This window comes from Brachypodium distachyon, chromosome 1 (genome assembly GCF_000005505.3).
Source record: "Brachypodium distachyon strain Bd21 chromosome 1, Brachypodium_distachyon_v3.0, whole genome shotgun sequence".
In the NCBI taxonomy this organism is placed as follows: Eukaryota; Viridiplantae; Streptophyta; class Magnoliopsida; order Poales; family Poaceae; genus Brachypodium; species Brachypodium distachyon.
The window spans coordinates 3,640,717-3,662,360 of NC_016131.3; the positions used below are offsets into that span (position 1 = coordinate 3,640,717).

A 21,644-nucleotide genomic window follows, 5' to 3' on the forward strand; every position below is an offset into this window, starting at 1 on the left:
CGGAGGGAGTCAGGGAAGTTGTGTAAAAAAAAGAAGAAGAAGAAGAAGAAGAAGAAGAAAAGAAAAAGGAGAGATAAATGAGCTCCGGTCAAAAAGAAAATAGGTACGGAATTCATGTGATGTAAACAATTTATTTATTCTAAAAAAATAGTTTTCTTATTTTTTAATCTTTTGATCGCGGCTCATGAATTGTTTATTTTTTGACTTCTTTACAACGTCATATCCAACCGCATGGTCCAGTCAACTTATCAGACTTTTTATCATCTCCACCAAGTCATCGTAACCATCCATCATTGTTCTGAGTTGGCGACTCGGACTCCCCAATGACGAAGCAAAGCCAATTTCGAAAGGCCAGTGGACATGTCAGATGGACCGACTACCAAAACCATCGCCACAACCTAACATATGGTCAACATCGTCGTTGCACCGTTGCTGCCACACAAGTCGCTAATGGATACTATGCAGACTGGTCACCAATAAACCCAGGTCCCACGACAGGTCCGAACTCCAAAAGCAATCTCAGCAAGAAGAGAAGCGGCACAGATAGCGTCATCGTCGCCTAATCCATCAATGGACCTGGGGTTTTATTCGGAGTTCAGCCAGCGGAGAGAGAGAGTAGAAGGAAAAAAACAGTGATGCCTTCAAGAAAAAAACATGGGCGTCGCCATCGTTGGCCACAGCCGAAGCCAAAGCTCGACTTTTGTCATGGCCACTCCGTCAAAAAAGCACATCCGCAGAAGACCGCCCAAACTCGCAGATGCCAATCGTCACCGAAGCCGCTGGACGATCCAAAGGAGCCACATTGCGAGCCGGCAGGACGACCAGAAATCCGGCAACATCTCAAGTAGTTATCCCCATATTTTTATAACTAATTACTATGCAATCGGTAAATACAAGGTACATCGCATTAACACGGTGTTAACTACTCACTCCGTTCCATATTAAGTGACGAAATATTACATGTATCTAGACATATTTTGTGTATAGATACATTCATGGAGTAAATTGGAGTCACTAAATGTGGGACTGAGTATATCGAGTAGCAGCAGTGCAATATTTGTGCGGGGAAGCCATTTTCAGCCGCTCGATTTGATCTGCCGACCTCGCAACAAGTCGCTACATGTGGAACCCGGAATAATTAAATAAGCCCGCGAATTAGCCCGTCAGGGTCTTAAAAATCCCCAAACTCATGCTTTCCGCCTTCCCTTTTTCTTTCTCTTTCTCTCTTTCCTCCAGCCAGATCCACTCGACAAAACCCGATCGAATCGAAAGCCAACCCAGCAACAGCGTCCGATCCCGCCGCCCACGATCCAGCTCCCCTAGGGTTCGTTCGCTCGCTCGCTCGCTCGCCATGTCCTCCTCCACCGCCTCCTGGTCGCGCTACGGCGCGGTCCCGGCCTCCCCCCCGCCGGTGCTGGGGCCGATGGCGGCGCCGGCGAGCGCGGACGGGAACGGCGAGGCGGCGGCGCCCTCGTCTTCGTCGCCGGCGGCGACCGCGGCGGAGGCCGGGGTGGCCTTCTTCTCCCGCGCGCGGGTGAGCGCGACGGCGGCCGCGGTGGGGCGGCCGCGGGCGTGGCGGGAGGTGCTGGACTTGACGGCCTTCTCGCGCCCGGAGAGCTGCGGCGAGGCGCGGGCCAGGGCGCGGCGGAACCTCGCCTACTTCCGCGCCAACTACGCGCTCGCCGCGCTGCTGCTCGTCTTCCTCGGCCTCCTCTACCGCCCGCGCTCCATGCTCGCCTTCCTCGCCCTCTTCGTCGCCTGGCTCGCGCTCTACTTCGGCCGCGCCGACGACGACCCGGTCGTCTGCCTCCGCCGCGAGGTAGACGACCGCCTCGTCCTCGCGCTCCTCGCCGCCGCCACCGTGCTCGCCGTCGCGCTCACCCGCGCCGGGCTCAACCTGCTCGTCTCCCTCGTGCTCGCCTCCGCCGTCATCGGCGTGCACGCCGCGTTCCGCATGAACGTGTACCTCGACGAGAGGGACGCCTTCGAGGGCGCCGTCTCCTCCTTCACGGGGAGCACCTATGGCTACAGCACGCTCCCTAGATGAGGAGGCACTGGAGTGTGTTCTTGAGAGGATTCTTGCCACGGTCCTGATCTGTTCTTGGAAGATGCAATTCTCTTCTTTTTTTATCCTTTTTGTGTAGTTTGAATGTCGTGTATAGAATTCGGTTTTCCCTTTTGTGGAGAATTTCGATTTGTTTGTAGCATGCTTGGTTGTTTAAAGTGAATTTTGTAAGCTGGTTGTGATGATTTGAAGGTGATTTTGCAAGGGAATTTTTTGTAAGCTCTCCAAGGTGCAGGCAAGTCCAAATGAACTCTCCAAAGTAATTTTGAAATACCAGTAAAATTCAATGCATCTTACTATGTATGAAGACACAAACAGGTGGACAAAGGAGATTCTTGTGAAAGTGTAACAACCATGAAAGAGATCAAGTGGCAAGCAATCTCCAGAGCAGAGTTCATGTGATGATAACAAAAGGTAGATTGTTACTAACATTTTCTCTTCACAATTTTGGAAGACGGTCATTGACTTGATGGTGCTAATCCTCACTTGTAAAGTTGTAAGAACAGGAAAAAACTGCATTCATTCTTATAATCATTTAACTCTTTTGCTATCACATTATTGTTGCTGTTTACAAAAGATTATACCCCAATGCTAAGAGAATGCTCTAAAATTTTGTATCCACCAACATACTGGTGGTGCTAATCCTCCTTCCATCAGATGCACAAAAGGCAATTCATGTGACCAGCCTATAATAATTTGAGTCAACTTCTCTCAGAATATACAAGGCTCAAATCTAAATTAACCGCCACTCGGTCTTGGAGCCTGCTTGGGCCACTTGGAATCTTGGAGTATCATGCAGTTAAAGCCACTCAATTCCTGGCATTGATGGCTTGCTTGAGTTTCCTCCCTAGCGCGTAGGCAAGGGGAGGAGGTACAGCATTCCCAATCTGCCTGTGTTTGCTCTGGATGTTGCCAGCGAAACGGTATCCATCAAGGAAGCCCTGCACGCGCATATTCATGTCATGTCATGGGATTGGATAAGAAATATTCAGGATAGCAACAAATTCGATTCATGGCATTCTGCACTAGATTCTGATCTACCTGTGCTTGATCTGGAGGTTCAGCCGAACAATGAACAAGGGAATCGTGCTTAAACTGGCACAAGACTAGTACTACCATGGTTATCTTATTGTGTTTAAATAGCTCAACCTACACTTCATTTTTAGTCAAGTGTAACTGTCAGGGCACCAATGGGCGTATATGTACAGTATATGCAGCAGTTTTTTTTTCTTAGAAAAAGAATCAGCTAATCTATGTCGATAGGTATATGTGCGAGGGTAAAGAACTTTGCCTGGGACCGGGCACATTCTCGAACAGTGATGATCCTGTCCTGATCAGGGTGGAAGCACATGCCGACCTTGCCCATTGGCTGGGGATCTGTCACTGATGTGGGGAAATTGCCCTCCCAATCCAATCTCCCGTACAGACCTTTCCACTGATTGTGCCTCTTGGCTGTGTTGGGCAAGCACCAAGGTATCAACTCCACCATTTGCCCTGAGGACAGCTTCACCTGTGTCCACATAAGAGAATTAGCCAGATCTCATGGTTACCAAGGAGAAAGCAGGATTTATTTTTCCTTGACAGCAGAGTGAATTATATGGCACTATGGCAGAATGCTACCTTCTCATCTGGGAGGTCATGCCAGTCACAGCCTGGGCGCTTTGGGATGTGCTTGCACCTTATGAGATTCAGTTCATTCATCTCTTTAGATATTTGGTCATTAAGGGAAAGCACATCGCCCCTGATCTTCTTCTGGAACCAAGAGATGGGTTCGCTTCCGTACTGCATTTTAGGAGTCAATTCAGCTGGTACAGATCAAGGACATTGACAGAAGGAAATGAAGCAGGGATGATGTGACATGTACCTGTATTGTTGGTTTGCTGGCACCATTCTCTACCGGTGGTAGATCTCCAATTGTATCCCTAACTGTTATTGAGCGGAAAGGAGCACCTCCAGCTGTGCTCTTGGCAGCTGCATAGTATTTGCCGTCTGGTAGAGTGATTTTCAGCTCAGGGCTAGCAAAGACATGCATCGGTTCAGGCCAATCAGGAAGAGTCTCTCCAGGTGCAGCAGCCCAGATGAATGCCCTTTTCCTTGACTGCGCAACACCGTAAGCCCCTGCCTCTAAAATTCCAAATCGAACCTAAAAACAGGTCGACAAGTTTAGAACCTATGGAAATGAAGGAAATGCTATAACACAAGGGCAAGCACAGAAGAAGAAGTGTCAAGCACCTGATATCCCATCTCCAGCAGTGATGCCAGTGTTAGTCTGAAGGTCTGGCCTTTGTTGAATGAAACAAAGTTCCTAACATTTTCCAAAAGGAAGAATCTAGGACGAAAATACTCTGCGAAGGACAGAAATGCTAAAATCATCTCGCACTGAACTTTACTCCATGGACTTTGATTGAATCTGTTCATCCCAGAAAACCCCTAATAAAGGATGCACAGAGAGTCAAGCAGCAGTGTAAGATTGAAGGAAGCATAAAATATTTCAATGCTATATAGGTGAAACAACTGACCTGGCATGGAGGGCCACCATTGATGAATTCTACTTCACCCGGCACAGGGAGATTCTTAATTTTCTCATCTGAAAGTTTAGCTGCTTGCTCAGAAGCCTCCGAAGTCGAGATGCAATCATCAGTATCATCACACTTATCCATTATTGCCCTTCAACGGCCAATAGTCACAAAAAATGAGTTGGATATACAGGAGTAATATATTAAGTACACAAACGGAAAAATGGATTTCATACTTCAGAATCACATTGCAGTTCTCCACAAAGACTGCAGCTTCTGGATGATTTTCACCAAATGCTTGCCCAGCAGGTTCTTCATATTCAATTGCCCATTTTGTATGTGATGCACCTGCAAAACCAAATGATCAGCATGTATGTGGAGGCCAAGGTGTTCTGTCTACCAACATGTACATGGAAAATACATTACCAGATAGCTGCAACCCTTCAGACAAGCCTCCACAGCCGGCAAAAATGTCAAGGGTTGCAAGACTGTTCTCTGATGCTGCAGCCTTCTGTTTATCTGAACCAGCTTGATCACTGTCACAAATCTGCTTTCCTTTATTCTTTTTTGAAGTAGGTGCCTTCCTTGCTATTGTCATGAGTTTAACATTGGACTGTAGCTGGTTTAAGATCAGCAAGACAAGATGAGCTTAACAACTATCTGAAGAAGTTTCTCATTGAAAAAGGGCAAAAGTATTGGAGAACCAAAAGCAGAATTTGGCAATAGCTGACCTGCTTGAGAGCTCCAGTATCAGGATCATATAAATATTCACAGTAGAAGACATGATCAACCACTACTGGAAGATTTGAATCTGGAAGGTTGTTCTTTGTTGTAACCTCACATTTTCCTTCTATCATCGCCACAGGCACACTCAGCATATCTTCACTGTAGTATACCTGGATCAAACGACAAGCACAAACATTAACGACCAATGGTACAAAATTTTACGTTGGAATCACATGGGTATGATGGTATTGGGGGTATGCATCAACAATGATGCCGTGAATATTAGACCCTAAATAAGGGAAAGTGGCTAACCTCTCTGATGTCTGAAGAGTAAGCTCTAGCTGATGAAATATCATCAGGCCTGTAAAGCCTTCTTACACTAACTTTTGTTGATTCTGGATTAACTTTCTTAGATCCAGCAGGAGCATTGATACTATGCAAATGGCATACCACATAAGGCTTTAGACCTACATTTCTTCCAGCTTTGTAGGTCTCATGACCGTCAACTCGGGAGAAAAACTCAGGCCTTACATACAGAAAGTCATGAACAGCGTATGTAGAATTCTTGAAGACAAATGTGGTCTCCGATAGTATTTTGAATTCATCACCAACTGCTTCTCTCTGCTGACAAGAACTGCAGATGCCAGTTCCAGTACCCAGTTTATCATAAGGTAGGGAGAAAAAGGCACCTTTCTCAGGACAATATAAGCTTTTGCAAATATATTCCATCGGCAAACCTTTCTTCTTCCTCTCCTCTGCCTTGGCCCTCTCAATCCTATTAGCTTGTAGATTCTCTTTTCTGTACTTGTGGCCCCGAGGAATCAACTGCACATTGACACTCACCAACTCTTTGATGTCACCTATTTCAAATTCTAAACAATCATTAGTAACAAAAACCTCTTGTTCATTTGCAGCATTGCCAAGGACAGTCTGTGAACCTTTTTGCAGAATTCTTCCATGAATCATGTGCGTACCATCCTGTTTCTCATACATGTACTCAACAAAACACATGAGGGCATCTTCTGAATCATCTTCTAATTTGACCGCCCCACCAACAGAAATATTGAGTTCTCGAACTCTGGCACATTTGTATAGATCATCTCCAGACCGTGTTTTTCCAACTGTTTGACCTTCCCATTCAATTTCTTTACAATTATTTGATGATGACTTTCTAGACCGTGCTGATGGTGGGGTACTCAGTACATGTTCCTCTTCAACTTTAACCTCCTCTTCAGCATCTTCTTCATTTTCTTCTTGTTCCTCCTCAATTTCCTTCGGTTCATCCTCGGCTCCCTCCTTCGAATCCTCTGGGAAATGGGTGGCATAGTAATCACCCCATATCTTGCTAATTAACCTTGTAGTTGTTGCACGCATAAGCTTCCTTCTTATTATTGGGCCAATATTTGCACTTGGGTTCAGATTCTCCCCCCTGGTTGGTTGAGATTTTTTCTTCATCACCAACTTTATGTGCCGTCTGTCTTCCATCTTTGCAGTAAGGCCTGTGACAAAGGCACTCCGTCGAATAGATGGATCTGGATAATTTGCAAACTGCTGAAGTATTATCTGTCCATGCACCACAACATATCTTTCAACAAGTGTTGCATTCGATGAAATAAATGCCGGGTGTCCACTCTCAAATTCTGCTACTTTCTTAATAACATCGGCAAAACCAAGCTTTGAAGCACGGCTTTGTCCCTTTAAAAGGGTGATAACGCTAACAGCCAATCTTGCTGTTTTCAGCACAGTGTCACACCATGGCGCATATTGCTTTAATGGCTGGTGCAATTTGTACCTGGAAAAATTAAAACTGTTATCGAGGTTTAATGGATAGAAATTGCAAGATTCCATGCATAAAATAAAGCACAAATTTCAAGACATAAGATCCTATTTATGGAAAGCTATTGTTTAAAGAGCTGGCATTGAACAGGCATGTTTATATTACAGAATGAAATAGAGCGGCAAGATTATTTACCAAGCTATGTCAGTTCGAATGGATATGCAGATCATTGAACCACCAAATTCTATAACCCATTCCTTGATTGGACTCAGATAAATTGGAACTCCTTGATCTTCCTGGTCAGATTTACTCGAGGAAGAAGATAATTGTGTTGGTTCGGCTGTTGAGAAGAAACTACCATCATCTTCTCTCATAAAACCAGATCCAAAGATCACTATATCATTTTCTGCACCTGATTTCATAGGGATGAGCTCCAGAGAAATGAGTCTGGAATCTGAATTATATAGAGCCCAATTGTTGAGTATTCTTACTGGCACATCATCCGAAAACATGCCCATATCACTATCAAACATATACTCATCCATTTCTAGACTATATGGTTTATAGTATGCTGGCAGTGGGTAGTCATTGGCAATCTCAGTTTCACTAATTTTGATGTAGACATTTTTCTTTGAAGCTTGACGCTTGCTTCTCTGCTTCATCAGCTTCCACTCTTCCTCTTCATGCAATAGCCTTGCTAATTTTTCGTCTTCATCCTCATTCCTGGTCACCTCCTCCTTACACTGCCCATCCTTGATCTTCAGAGTTTCACTTGATGTCATACCTGGCAACTTGTTGAATTCTATTCGAGATGTACATTCATTTCTCAGTGCAACAAGAACTGGCAGCTCGGACAGTGTCTCGTCATCCTTGTCTGATGTATTATCTAACCCACTAAGCTGGTTGTATATGAACTCACCAATGGAGATCACAAAGTCCTTGTTCACTGTCCCATTAAAACTTCTATTGGAATTAATGGAGCGGACAACACTAGCAAGCAATTCTTCCAGGCCCAGCTGCAGATTTCCACCAACTGACCTAGCTAACTTTTTGTACACTTCAACACAGACATCAGCCTTCCTACTGAAGTGGTCGAAATAAGACCTGTAACCGCTTGCTGGCTTCACACATTTGTAATCAGCTAGCTCTGTTGAGAGCCAAATTGCCGCAGTGCCTTGTTTATAGCCAGAAATTGCCCAGTTCTTGATTGGCCCAAATCTTAAACATCGTATTCCCTTTTCACGGTCCTTTTCCATATTATCATCCAAGGGCATGACAAGAGCTGTTATGGATATGCCATCACTATGAGACATTTCAAAAGGTTGTGCGTTACCATTTTCATCATGCAAGATGAAATCAATGAGTTTTCGGCAAGATTTCTTATCTTCAGGTCCTGTCTTTGTCAATCTAACAGCCCCTATTTCCTCTTCAACCCGACTTTCCTTGATTGCCACGAGGGAATCATCTTCAGACAAGTCAAATGCCTTCTCCTTGAAATTAGAACAGGCAGCTGCCCTCTTTCGTCTCTTGTGGGCAATAGGCCTATCACCATTTTCAGTGGCACCATTGCTTTCTTTCTTATCATTGGCAAATTCAGTCTCCAGTCTGTCATCTTCGATGGACTCATCAGCCATCTCGCGAGGCTTTGCTCTGCGCCTCTTTGTTCCTGAAAGCCACAAAAGTGCTGGACACATTGAGAGAACTGAACATGAAGCAATTATGTACAGATCAGATGAAGCACATACATAAAATATAAATGGACGAAAGACGAAAAAAAAGAAAGGTGGATAACACGTTGCTGGCTGGACCAAAGCAACACCAATATTTATTACTCCAATTATTATCAATATGAACATGTAGAAAGAAACAGCCCAAATCTAGATTCAGCATTGAACCCAAAACTCATGCTGAGTCAAATGCTATGCCTAATCAAATCTGGATGTGGCTAACGTATGAATCAGAAAAGGTATGCTGTTATTCACTAATAGCCTACACTTTTGTGGAAGGTCGTGAATGAATGGAAGTACCCACAAGGGCAACACAACTTGTCCAATATATCCTATAACACATGTTGGTTACTAGTTGTTGAATTACCTAATGAGTGGCACAACACAATATATAGGATTTGGGATCCCCTTATCTAAACTTTCTGAACTCCTCTCAGGACTTATATTAGCTAGCCATTTACATTTATTTACTTTGAGAAATGAGCATCACTCAATTGGCTAGAGGCACAATTGTGCGCTCAGCCTATCCGGGTTTGAGGCCTGGCCTCCACGAGGAATGCCCACAGTTGTTTCTTCTAACTAAAACTGACAGATGCAAGTGCCTGTTGGTCAAGTTTTTACATATTTTACTTCGATGATTTATACTTTATAGAGTCCAACAGCTGAAAACTAAACTTGACAGATTATTCTTTGATCATCCACCGCATCTATTTGCTCTGGCCAACTTTCATGAATTCATGATAGCAAAAGTTCTACTCCCGCCATTCCATAATTCTTGTCATGGCTTTAGTTCATATTATGGAATGGAGGGAGTAGTTTTTGGTGGCCTTGTAAATATTTAATGGATGAAATGCCTAAGATGGCAAATGTATCAATAAACAAAAATTGTATGCATTAAAAAAACAATAATAGTGTCTCAATTCATGGCCTTGTATATAACATCGCAGATATATTCACAAAACATATTAGTAACTTTCTGTTTAGTTTGACAATATGGAGAAGTGCAATGTTACAAGAACTAGCATCTCCATTGTAAAATATTTTTTAGCAAAAATAAATTGCAAGGTAAACAGGACCTGTAGTAACAGCAGTATGTGGAACTTTTTCCATAACTCCCCTCTTCAGAACCAGGTAGCCAAGCTAGAAGTTCAGATAAATGCAGGATCAAGCTGCAAAATCGAACACCTAGCAGTTAGATCACGAAAGCAAGATTCATTAACACATTGCCAAACAAGAACCTAGTTCATAGACACAGGGAAACAGCGAACTTGGGTGTTGCTCCGATCAGATAAGCAAAATTCATTAACACATTGCCAAACAAAAAACTACTCCGGTCACATTGGGTGCAGTAAAAATTATCAGATGCAACTATTCAGGAACACATTATTCGCAACTAGCTAAGCTCAACAAATTCTTCAGCTCTACTTTGCCAAGACACAACAACAGCGCTGCAAGTGCCAACTTGTCAGACACCACGGAGCTTCGAGCCCTGCCCCCTGCATGCCGGCCTCCCGATTGCACCCCTAGCTCCATAGGTTTGCTCCTACGTAGTACTAGTTACTAGTACCTTCTGTTTTCTAATATATTCTTTTTCTTGGTTTTTTAATGGATCTTTTGCTCAGATTTGGTTCACTCCACCTCGGTGACTGTGTAGCTCTTGTGCCATTTCGGCGTTCTTATTCTAATACAACTCACGTTTTGATCCACGTCGACATACAAAAAAAAGGTTGCTACTTGGCAAAAGGCACCTAGTCTCCTCCCCATAGAAAACGAAGGACGGTGGCCCAAACGAAGGCACTCAACGTTGCTACGGTGCAACAACCACAGTCCACAGATGACAAGAGAATAGCCCATAATTTGATTCCGCGTGATAATTCGCTAGTCTACAACAATTAAGTTCCTAATTTATCAACAGCAGATGAGGGGCATAGTTACCTCGCCGGCTGCAATCTGCAGACTCTCACAGATCTATCAGCGAATTTGAGACTCCTGCGCAACAAAACCACGGAACAAACCTTCAGACAAGCATCCTAATTAGACGGCGAAACGCGAGGGAGTGAAAAAAAAACAATTAAATCCGCAAAATGCGTAGCGATGCAAATACAGATCCCGATACAAAAAGCGATGCCATGAGAAATCGAACAGAAAAGCACAACAGCCCGGAACACGCGCCGTTGCGCCGCGCGCATATGCACAAAGCGGTCGGCATGCCGGGGCGAAGCAAGAGCAGATGGACCGACGAGAATAGCAAGAGGCGCCGATGCGACCTGCCTGCACGGCTCCATTGATAAAATTAAGCAACACATCAAACGAAAAGACACACGATTCCTGCCCGATCTATGGGCTATCAACCATCCGACGCGATGCCCCGACAAATCTCGATCGGGAGAGCGAGCGTCAGAGGAACATAGGTGCGCAAAGCAAGCTAGGTCGAAAAACCACGACGGGGAACCAGGCACGAGGCGAGGCGAGTCGCCGGCAGAACGCGACGAAGCCCATGCTCGAGGAGTACCCCCTAGGACACGATCATCGGCGAAGTATCTATCTAACCCAGCTGCACCACGGAGCTAAAAATCCTCGACCAAACGATTTGGGGGCCAAATCGCGTGGCGTGGAAAGGGAACACTCCACGACGCGATCGGCAAAATCAAGCAAAACAGCCACGCTACGGCCGGAGAGGCAAAACCCTCGCCAGAAATCCAGATCTCTCCAGAAAAAAAACATCATACTCAAACTCAAAGCAATCAAAACGAGCGAATAGACGGGAACTCGGAAGGAAGCGCGCGAGGCGCGATTACCCAGGCAGGCCGCGAGCGAGCGATCGAGGAGGAGCGCGCAGGGCTTCCTCCGACGGCCGGCGAGCCACGAGGCGGCGCGTGCTCGGTGGGAATGGGTCTCGTGAGGCTAGGATGTCTACTACTAGAGGCGTAGACGCGTTAGCGATGTCGCGGAGTGGGAATGGGGTTGGGGTTTAATGAGGGGGAAGGAAGCGGAGGGGAGGGCTATATAGCGCGGGGGTTTTGAGTTTTGGGGCCGGCCGGTGGGCGGGTCCCTTCAGGCGGGAGCGCTATTTTCACGGCTGGGCTGGCGAATGAATCGTCAAAATTGAAATCGGTGACTTTCTTTCCAAAAGTGAAAACTCTTGGCGTTTCTTTCCGGTTTTGCTAATTCTCAGTTTGCTAATTTGTAAAAAAATTACAGCCACCTGAAATTGCATATATTACTCCTAATACATTATGTGCCCTTTCCTTGATGATTGACCGACATATTCACATAGAACCTATGTAGCTGGTTGCGCTCGTCTGATGACATGCTTACAAAAACGTGTCCCAGTGTAACTTTTTTTTGTCGTGGGTGTGTCGTAGACTCATAGTGGAGTTGTGGTTTGTATAATCTTTGGCTCTCTATGACCGAAGCATGAATTCGATTGTGTTGTTCTGGAAACAAAGTATCTCGCGATGCAAAAACCACTAAAAAAACCTGACAAAGCGAGCGAACGATGTGGCGGCCTTGCTCAAAGAGACCGAGGAACTCGGTTCTTATCATGCTTCATTTTCTTCTAAGTTTTCGAGGCATAGTGCAAATATAGGTTATTCATTGTTGCGACCAGTTTGCGAGTACAAAGTAAGCGTCGCATATATACGGTTGAAGTCTCGTCCGTTGCTTTTCTTGAATGAGGCTAAGCTCTTTGCAAAAACAAAATGTGGCTAAGTCATCGCTAATGTATAATCAATACATGTTAAAGTCGTAATGCCTCTTTTTGTTAAAAAAAAATAGCGGATATATCCACACACTACAACGCTCGCATGAACACACCAACACCTACGAAAACCCAAAGTCACGGGACCTTCGAGATTAACCGCCATCATTGAGTGCTAGCCGTCATAGAGTATGCCGCTTATCGCTGAGAAAATAATTTAATATATCTTGACGAATGATGAGACATGCATAAGTCAAACAAAATATATAATCCCTGGTGGGCTGTGTGGACACAATCACCGCACTAACCATCCAACCAATTGTTGGTTCGGCAAAAAACAACTGTCTTTACTAAATGGCAGTGATACTTCGTTTAATCTACATCTTCCATACCAATATAAGAAACATGATTTTGTTGTGATAATTTTGATACCGTACGAAATCTTCAATTTAATGTCATAATTGCTCGTCCAATGATTATAACCAAATGCTATTTGTTATACCATCCCTTGGTCACTCATATACTTACAACATCTTCTCATTTTATTTTGTATGCATGAAAAACCATTGTTTTTAGTGTTTACAAATTTTGTTTTCAACTTGACATCTCCCTATGATTATCGGTATTGTCTTTTTTTATTTCATTAATTTCTATGACGACGATCGGTGTTGTCCCGCTAAAAAAAATGTTCTTGAAATGTGGTCGATTATATGCTGGCATTTATTTAAAACACACAAAAACTACATTTTTTATAACTTCGTATCAACAATATTGAAGGTAATAAAAAATGTGAGTTTTTTTAATATAAAAGTATACTTACAAATCTCAAGTAAATTGTAATTGGTTTAACTGAACGTGCTTTGCATGCGCACGGTTACTAGTCAGTAAAAAGAATTTGCTTTTATGTGTACGTTAATTTATGCTACTGTATGCTCAAAATATCTGACACAACTGAACTATAAACAATAAATATAAAGCATAACAAATGATGCTCTGCAACATGATAATATATTATGATTTTGATCAATGTGGTATTTTAAAGTAAAATCTAAATACGAGCAAATATATTTATCAAGAACACATAATGACTTAACGAACAGTGTGTGCTTCATCATCCAGTGTACAATATTACAGTAAGCAGGCAGGAGTACAATATCACACATGAACAAGTCTTCCCTCAAAAAATATATAAAAAATACACATGAACAAGTCAGCACAGAACTACAAATCGGCATAGGTACAGCTACAGCAGCACCCGGACAGCTCAACACAGAATTACAAATCACATAGGCACAGCTACTTCGTCAGATGGGGGAAAATGGAAAATAACAGCTTAGTCAGATGATCAGAAGCTTCACAAGGCATGTAAACCTGACATCTATCCACATGTTACGAGGTGGCCTGAGCCGGATCAATCAGAGGGCTCTAAATCAGATAGGCGGAGTGAGGCAGCAAGGCAGTGCTCTGGATCAGCTAGGTATGGTTGGTGCTGGGAGCAGTTCTGGCCTGCTGTAGAATAACGTCGTGACGAACCCGGTGGCAGGGGAGTCAAGGGATGATCGCACCCGGCCCTTCGGACCTTTATCGAGCCAGCAGTCTGCTAGATCATGCAGGGTCATTCCCGGGTCCACTTTCTTGCCACCGCACACCATCTCCACCTGCAAGCAACATCTCACATTGGTCAATAGTGTGAAAAGCGCAGAACAGTATCGCTTGCTAGGTTTCATCAAACGGTAACATGCACTTCTACCAGTTGAAAAAGTTGATGTTTGACGGCAAAATGGAACTTGTGGTCATTCACGAAATAAAACGGCAAAAGGACGTCCAATACGAATAGGCTTGGAATCTGGCAACAGCAAGTTCTCCCAGATTTTGCTTGTCACTGAGAGGAGAGAAAACGCACCTCAGCTTCACTTGAAAGATTGAGTTTATGTGCAAGGTACTTATGTATGTAGGAAGCAGGCAACTCGACATCCCTAGGACAATGTCATAAAGGCATAAGTTAAAACAATTCAACAAAAAGTGTTTGAATAGAAAAAGGTATCAGAAAACTGACTTGATTCTTAAAAATTTTGTAGGTAGCTGCGGTAGAGGTTGTCCTTTCCTGAAACAGTGGAACAAATGTAAACATAGAAGCATGATTTCTCCTTTTCCCTTGAAAATAAAAGAAAGCTCATAAGAGATGTCAAGTGTTTCTCACTGGTCAAAAGCAGCCACTAGATGGAACCATAATGCTCGCAATCTCCTCATTTTATCAGGATGATTTGCCTTAAACCTTTTCTTTTTTCCCTTCAGAGTGAACACTTTCCTGCTTCCAGTCTTCTTTGCTAAATTCCCATATCGTTTCAAGTGTTCTCTAGCCTTTGCTTGGTTGGAAGGAGCACCATCATCTGGATCACCAGACTTAGTCCTGCTTCTATTAACATCTTCAGAATCTGATTTAAGAGACTTTCGATCTTTACCAACTCTAAGTTGACAGCCCAGTGGTCTCCATCCTCCAACTTTCTTTGTCGCGTCTTTACTACTGCCCTGCAAGGTAGAGCGCTGCATATGAATCATGTAAGATGACTTAAAGAAAGGAAACAAAAACATAGAACGATACAAATATTCGTGTCATTGCGGAGTCCAGGTTACAATGCGGACAACACTTCCCTATCAAACAGTGATTGTATTTGATGCATGCATAAATCACATTCAGGTTCCAATATAACCTTAACAGTGCGTCATATATATTGAGAACTAATGTCACCAGGCTCAACACATATGAGCACATATTCAAACCCTAAGCCTCGCCAAGATTGGTTCAAGGGTCAAGCCGATGGGCTTATGATCGCTAAAACACAAGTGCTGATGCTACTCAATTATAGAGTATATGATTCCCTCCAAAAGACAAATACAGCGTATATGATTAAACAAGAAAGCCTCTCATGTACACAAATGCTTCAGTATGAAATAAACACAGGATCAAAGGGATCCACGGTCTACTAATTTATCATACCATGTACATTCATATAGAAGTGTCCAGAACCAAGGTGTGCTCAAAAGAGCAAACCCAATTGATAGCTCTAAACTAGTCATATACTGGCATACTGCTGGGACAAAATTACAATCTTCAACATAACAGTATACCGTGTAAAGGAAATTGCTCATAACCATCACCTTAGCACACAGTGATAATTGAAAAGCTACATACCAAAGAGAAGCGGCGTAAGCATGAAGCTTTTGTTCTCCTCTTCGTAAGGCATTTCTGTATAGACACCCGAGGACCATGGCCGGTCAATGAAGATAGAGATCTTTCTTTCCTCTTGACAGGTGATGTAATTGGTGATATGACTTCTTGATCCTTAACCTTCCGTCTTTTGTAAGGAAATATCTTTGACCTCACATATAGTAGGCTATGATCAACTCTGTAGAGAAAATCGATCGACATGAACCACACACTATGGCATAACTTAAGTCGTTCTTAAGAAAAGTACCAAAAAAGAAACAATAACACCTCCTTGTGATGTGTGACTGATATCCAGGCCTGAAGATCAATTGGAGTACAAAAGGCAACAACTAATATTTTGAGAAACAGAGACAAACCTGAGTTTCTCCTCTGGAGCACAGCCTAAATCAATATTGCAAGTAGGGCAGCGGCAGACCTCCTTATTGATGAACTCCTCAGATATGCACTTTCTGCAAACTGGTTAAATAAAGGTGTAAAATCAATAGTTGAAGCATAAAAATGGAAAAACCAACCAATATTTACAGACAAATTCTTAAGGGTTCTTGCCACTGGGACCCCTGAAAGTTTTCAACACAGACAAATCCATGTTTCTGACTTTGCGCAGACTCAGACTCTAATATGCATCTTTGACTAATACTTTGCATGAAAATATAAGAGGGAAAAATTACAAAATAATAATAGCACGAACCCATTTAAATGACAAATATAATGGTACCATTTGCACCTAACCAAACTAAATATGGTTTCATTAATTAGTTATCATAGATAGAGAAGTTTGAGTGCATCCTTTATAAAGCATCGTTTACTTTGGAGGTACAGTACTAATTATTGACAAATCTCAAAAATATAAGTAGTCAATATAACATATGGAACTGTCTCGGTACTCCACTGGAAGAAAAGTTTTGAGCAATATACCATAGTTAGGTTGATTTAATAAAATGGTTGTTCCTAATATAAAACACAGCCCTACCAGAAACTACGAAGATGGAAATGGCATGATGGATCCACATCCACCAATCACAATCTTTCTGCATAGTTAGTCAGTTAACTTACCGTCTCTCTTTTGTCAGCAACGACAATACTCATACAAAAAGTTTCAGTATCAGGCAATACTTCTACAATCCTATCAGAAACAACACGTTTTTCTCATCCACATAATTCCATTGACCACCACAAAAATACTTCCCTCTTTGTCCTAATCACGAGTGAAATGTCTTACAGGATAGAGAACACTATGTACTTTGAACAGACAGAGTTTGGGTTTTGTATACTGAAGCAATGTCCTACAATAAACTTTGCCGTGCAGAAATCTAAGTCGTTTTTTATTTTTCAATCATAACACGTTAGACAATGAATTTAAAATACTCATCAAGGAATTTTGTAAGACGATTGCAATCCCAATTTCCTTTTTAGAGGAGTGCTTTTGTTAAAAGAAAATCAGAAATCATTACAATTACTGAGCACAACAGGATCAATACTGGCAGGTACCTACAAGAACCATACACCACACTGGTTTCCCCAAAGCGCTAGTTTAGCCAAAGCATGAGCTACTCTATTACACCCCCTTCTGATATGGTGCACACTTCAACCAGCGAGAAGAGCGCCAGAGCTGCCTTTGCCTTCTGAACCATTGGACTCCATCCTGATCTCTCCACCAGCTTTGATTTCAAAGCATCAATAATGGTCACCACAAATCCTAATAAGGCCTGAAACCACCCAAGACGACGCTTGCCCGCGATGTCAGGCTGCGCTGGAAGACTGCAGCATCTTTTTTTCAACTGCCTGCAAGCACTTTGGTATGGCAATCTCTTGGGGTCTCACTGCCCCCTCAGAACGCCTCGCCCTGGGCTATTACACCGCCTGCTCATATGCCGCGCTTGGTCCAGCTCCTTTTGGAAAATTTGGGATTCAAGTAGTGTTATTTTCCGTAATGTTAGTCTACCCCCGTCTGTAATAATTCGGATCATTGTTTTAGATGCCACACTATGATCAAACTCGAATTCATGTAATTTCAGTTGGATCAATGTGCACACTCAAAATCCACAGCCGTTCCTGCACCCGAGAACTCAATTACCTCTGGAATGGTCAAAACCATCACAAAACACTATGAGCAACGAACCCAAACTTGCGCTCCCTGTGAATTTTTTAATTTAGCCTCCCCACAACAAGCTGACGGAGCATAGAAGCTACCACCTTTTCCCTTCACACGAGAGCATACCCCTTGCGTCGCGTGTAACATCTAAGCGCATAGTACAATGATACGAACGAAAAGAAAATTTCACGAATGAGCCGACCAACGCCCATCAAAATTTCACACGCCGCCCCCAAAGCCCACGCAAATCGCAGCGCACGGAACCACCGAAGCCACCGCCTTTCCACGCATCGCACCCAAAATGCGCCGGGGGATCACCGCAACGGGCGCAGATTTGACAGACAGGGCGAACGAGCCAGCCGCTTCCCACGTTTAATTCAGCCGCCGCAGCGAGCAGCAGTGGTGGGGACGAAGGCAGGCACCACGCGCGGACGGGGAGGGGAGAGGAGTGAAGGGGACTGACTGACTTACAGGTGTGGAGGCACTCGGTGATGGTTGCCGCGTCGCGGAGGAGGCGGCGGCAGAGCGGGCAGGTGAGGCACGCCACCAGGGCCGAGCGCTTCACCCTCACGACGCCGCCGTCCCCTCCTCCTCCTCCTCCTCCCCCGGCAGCACTTGCAGGCGCGACGTCGGCCGCCGCGGTCAGCGCGGCGCAGGCGAGCACCGCGTCCTGCATGGCCGATGCCGGCGAGGGCTTGCTCCTTCTTCTCGCGGCTTTCGCCTCTGCGACCGTGACGGTGCGGCGTGCGGTGCGGTTTTCCCCAGGAGAGCGCCGCCCTGTGTGTGCGTGCCTCCGTGTCTAATGGCGACGTGTCGAGTCGAGTGGGTGGGCTTGACTTGACGCTTTCTGATCGACCCAAAGCCCAGCCCACTCAAGCCCACTTGGCCATAATTTTCCCTAGCTCTCTCCTCTGATCGAATTGTTCCGACTTTGTCTCGCGCTCTAAAAGATGATGATGCAGCTGATACTCCCTCCGTTCATAAAGATACGCACGACCGTTCATAACCGCGCCAATCTTTATAGAACGGAAAGAGTAACTATTACTCAGGGTTCGCTGCCAAACGAACTTGAGAGAACTAGTGTCGTACTGTCATGTTCAGATTGCACATATTATCGAATAACACAACGATGAGCAACCCGAGCAGTTTGTCCACATGCTGAACTCTGCGTTCTGTGCTACCGAGAGGCGAGGGCACTCTGCTGCATTCTGGGGACAGCTACAACGCTGGTGATGTACTGCTGTGTCCAACTGCATGCAATGGACAGCCTTTCAGTAGCGAACAACAAGCTACTGACCGGTATTTCAGTAGATCCTATATAATTCCCGTTTAGTAAGATAGTACATGCATGTTTCCATAATCTAAGTCACTGTTTTTGGTTATCTTCTCCTGACAGGGAAATGCTTCATGAGCTGTATGAAGACCCAACTGAAAGATCTTTTTTGAGAAAATAGCTAACCTCGTATGCCACGAGGTACCCAACTGAAAGATCTTTCTTTCATGCAGACATCACACGGTGCTGCTTTTTAAAAAAAAATTAGTTTTAGCATGATCACGATGTCCAACTTATGGCTCCATATTTTGAATAATTTTGCTACACACATTGTTGCCAGTGGCGGAGCTAGACTAATGCCTGGGTATGCAATGCATACCCAGAATTTTTGCCAAAAAAAAATTCAGTACATGTGCCTGTACCCTGCACGTATGCCACGCAAGAGAAAAAGGAAATTATGTCTGTCCTTACACCCCCACGTCTCCTTCAAAGCTGGGCTCCTCCCTCCTACTTACTTGGACCTTTGTACTGTGTACACATGGCAATAACTATGAGGAGCCTGCGTGATCGGTGAGTGTACACATGGACTGACACATAGGTGGTACCACATGGCCACGTGACTTACTCCTGATGCTTCTCATAGATCTCAACAAAGGATGTCCAACGATGGTGCCAACAAGTAGTCAAGATTCTAGAAGCGACCGAAACGGAAGAGGGGGGAGGGGGGGGGGGGAGGAGGATAAGATAGAAGGAAATTAATAGTCCCAAACTTCCGGCCCGACCCGTGAGAAACATTCTAAACATGCCATGACCTCCAACATTGGTAGATAATAAATCTCTCTTCCTTTTGCTTCTTCGGTTTCTTTCACAAGGGGAGAGAGGAGATGAGGATGACTAAAGTAGAGGAAACGTGGGGACATAGAGGTGCGACCACACTCCCATGTGATTACACCTTCTCCTTTGCCCAAGTCTCAAAGCCACATCCAACGGCGGTGCCATCGGGTATGCCGAAGGAATGGCGGGATTGCGGAAGGGAACGGAAACAAAAGAAACTGAAAGAAAGATAGGGGGAAAGAAATTAAGAGTCAAGCCCATTCCTCCTAATGCTCGATAAAAGGAGGAAACCATGCCATGGTCTCCAACGCTAGCAACAATCAAGAACTCAGTTTTCTCCTCCTCTTACTCTCCTTCCTCTAGCAAGAAAACTCCGATGGCGACATTGAGCGTGTCGAGATGCACGGCGGAGACGGAGAAGGGAGCACACACGTTTGAGATCAACGGGTATAGCCTGCATCGAGGCCACGGCGTCGGCCGCTTCCTCCGATCTGCCAACTTCACCGTTGGTGGCCATCTGTGGTCCGTGGTCTTCTACCCTGATGGATGTCGTGAGGACTGCAAGGACTTTGTGTGTGTTGGTCTCCAACTAATGAGTTGGAGCATAGGTATGGTGCATACATCATTCATACTCAGCTTCCTCCACCCGACCAACATACAGCCTTCTTCATCGTCAGCACCGGTAGTGTTCAATTTTTATCAAGCGTGTAGTTCTTTTGTATGTCACCGCTTCATGAAAAGAAGCATGCTAGAAAAAGCTGGATACATTGTTGAGGACAACCTCAAACTCCACTGCACCCTAACCGTGAGCAAGTTGCCACGGGTGGGTGAGACCATGCATCTAGAAACCATACTTCCACCCCCATCTGACATCACAGAGCATCTCATGAAGCTGTTGGAGACCCAAGAGTGCACAGATGTAATATTTGTGGTTCAAGGGGAGGAGTTCCCTGCCCACAAGCTCGTGATGGCGATGCGGTCGCCAGTCTTCAAGGCGCAACTCTATGGGCAGATGATGGAGAAGGATATGAATCGCATCATTGTCCCTGAGATGCAACCTTTTGTATTTAGGGTTCTTCTCCATTTCATCTATACTGATGCATTGCCTTCCTTGGACGATCTTGATGGAGATAGCATGAAAGACATGATCAAGCATTTGCTCCTGGCCGCAGATCGATACCTTATGGAAAGGCTAAAGCTAGTGTGCGAAAGCATTCTTTGCAAGGAGCTTGATGTCAAGTCTCTGGCGAATATGCTGGCCTTAGCGGACCAACATAGTTGCACCGGGCTAAAAGATGCTTGCATTGAGTTTGTATCCTCTTCAAGCATAGCAAATGAAGTTGCAGAAACCCAAGCGTACAAGGAGCTCAAAAGAACTCATCCTTCCGTTGTAATGGACATGTGGGAGAAGATCATCAAGCGTCCTAGGACATAAGAGTTTGCTTAGCTATATCAAATACCCCGTTTTAGTTGTTCTAAACTCTTATTCTGGCCTCAGGTTATGTTGATCGATAAATGGTTATCTGTATCTGTTGTCTTGTAATCTTGAATAATTATGACTGTTTCTTCAGAAAAGAGAACGTGTTCATTATGGTGTTTCTCGTTTGATTAAACTTTGCATAACGAGCCATCAGACAATGCGGTGAGAATGCAAAAGCAATATGTCCCTATGCAACCATACACTGTGAAGTTACTGGAGGATATG

At 44.4% G+C, this 21,644-nt stretch overlaps 4 protein-coding genes across 7 annotated transcripts; 2 read left to right on the forward strand and 2 right to left on the reverse strand.

Annotated features, from left to right (window-relative positions):
• Positions 1-1,152: 1,152 nt before the first annotated feature.
• Positions 1,153-2,288, forward strand: LOC100843388 (PRA1 family protein E). The gene has a single exon (XM_010230021.3). The coding sequence runs from the start codon at positions 1,190-1,192 to the stop codon at positions 2,045-2,047; it is 858 nt and encodes a 285-aa protein (XP_010228323.2). The 5' UTR covers positions 1,153-1,189; the 3' UTR covers positions 2,048-2,288.
• On the reverse strand, positions 2,170-9,960 carry LOC100835888 (DNA (cytosine-5)-methyltransferase 1A). The gene is made up of 12 exons (XM_003559258.4): positions 9,888-9,960; positions 7,280-8,750; positions 5,620-7,099; positions 5,313-5,477; positions 5,008-5,200; positions 4,818-4,929; positions 4,585-4,732; positions 4,298-4,495; positions 3,930-4,208; positions 3,686-3,847; positions 3,357-3,575; positions 2,170-3,006 (listed from the first exon to the last, which is right to left on the reverse strand). The coding sequence occupies exons 1-12, from the start codon at positions 9,919-9,921 to the stop codon at positions 2,875-2,877; spliced, it is 4,593 nt and encodes a 1,530-aa protein (XP_003559306.3). The 5' UTR covers positions 9,922-9,960; the 3' UTR covers positions 2,170-2,874.
• A 3,616-nt stretch (positions 9,961-13,576) lies between these two features.
• LOC100821432 (E3 ubiquitin protein ligase DRIP2) lies at positions 13,577-18,620 on the reverse strand. Of its 4 annotated transcripts, none has more exons than XM_010230052.2 (8): positions 18,304-18,620; positions 16,097-16,196; positions 15,705-15,918; positions 14,974-15,040; positions 14,712-14,901; positions 14,568-14,615; positions 14,415-14,487; positions 13,577-14,169 (listed from the first exon to the last, which is right to left on the reverse strand). In XM_010230052.2, the coding sequence occupies exons 1-8, from the start codon at positions 18,506-18,508 to the stop codon at positions 13,981-13,983; spliced, it is 1,086 nt and encodes a 361-aa protein (XP_010228354.1). In that variant the 5' UTR covers positions 18,509-18,620; the 3' UTR covers positions 13,577-13,980. The 4 variants fall into 4 exon arrangements, with proteins under 4 accessions (XP_010228354.1, XP_010228350.1, XP_010228345.1 ...); XM_010230048.2 differs by having other exon boundaries at positions 14,974-15,055; XM_010230043.2 differs by having other exon boundaries at positions 14,712-15,040; positions 18,304-18,619.
• Positions 18,621-20,315: 1,695 nt separating this feature from the next.
• Positions 20,316-21,374, forward strand: LOC100836197 (BTB/POZ and MATH domain-containing protein 2). The gene has a single exon (XM_003559259.1). The coding sequence runs from the start codon at positions 20,316-20,318 to the stop codon at positions 21,372-21,374; it is 1,059 nt and encodes a 352-aa protein (XP_003559307.1).
• The last annotated feature ends 270 nt before the right edge of the window (positions 21,375-21,644 follow it).

Excerpts from the sequence above, each read along its gene's own strand:
- LOC100843388 (XM_010230021.3), top strand. The coding sequence starts at position 1,190 with ATGCTTTCCGCCTTCCCTTTTTCTTTCTCTTTCTCTCTTTCCTCCAGC.
- LOC100835888 (XM_003559258.4), bottom strand. The coding sequence starts at position 9,921 with ATGGAAAAAGTTCCACATACTGCTGTTACTACAG. Across the intron at positions 8,751-9,887 it reads ACATACTGCTGTTACTACAG|GAACAAAGAGGCGCAGAGCA; the intron begins GTCCTGTTTACC and ends TGTGGCTTTCAG. Across the intron at positions 3,007-3,356 it reads GAGAATGTGCCCGGTCCCAG|GGCTTCCTTGATGGATACCG; the intron begins GCAAAGTTCTTT and ends ATGCGCGTGCAG.
- LOC100821432 (XM_003557309.3), bottom strand. The coding sequence starts at position 18,508 with ATGCAGGACGCGGTGCTCGCCTGCGCCGCGCTGACCGCGGCGGCCGAC. Across the intron at positions 16,197-18,303 it reads CACCGAGTGCCTCCACACCT|TTTGCAGAAAGTGCATATCT; the intron begins GTAAGTCAGTCA and ends TTATTTAACCAG. Across the intron at positions 14,616-14,711 it reads CTAGTGGCTGCTTTTGACCA|GAAAGGACAACCTCTACCGC; the intron begins GTGAGAAACACT and ends CCACTGTTTCAG.
- LOC100836197 (XM_003559259.1), top strand. The coding sequence starts at position 20,316 with ATGGCGACATTGAGCGTGTCGAGATGCACGGCGGAGACGGAGAAGGGA.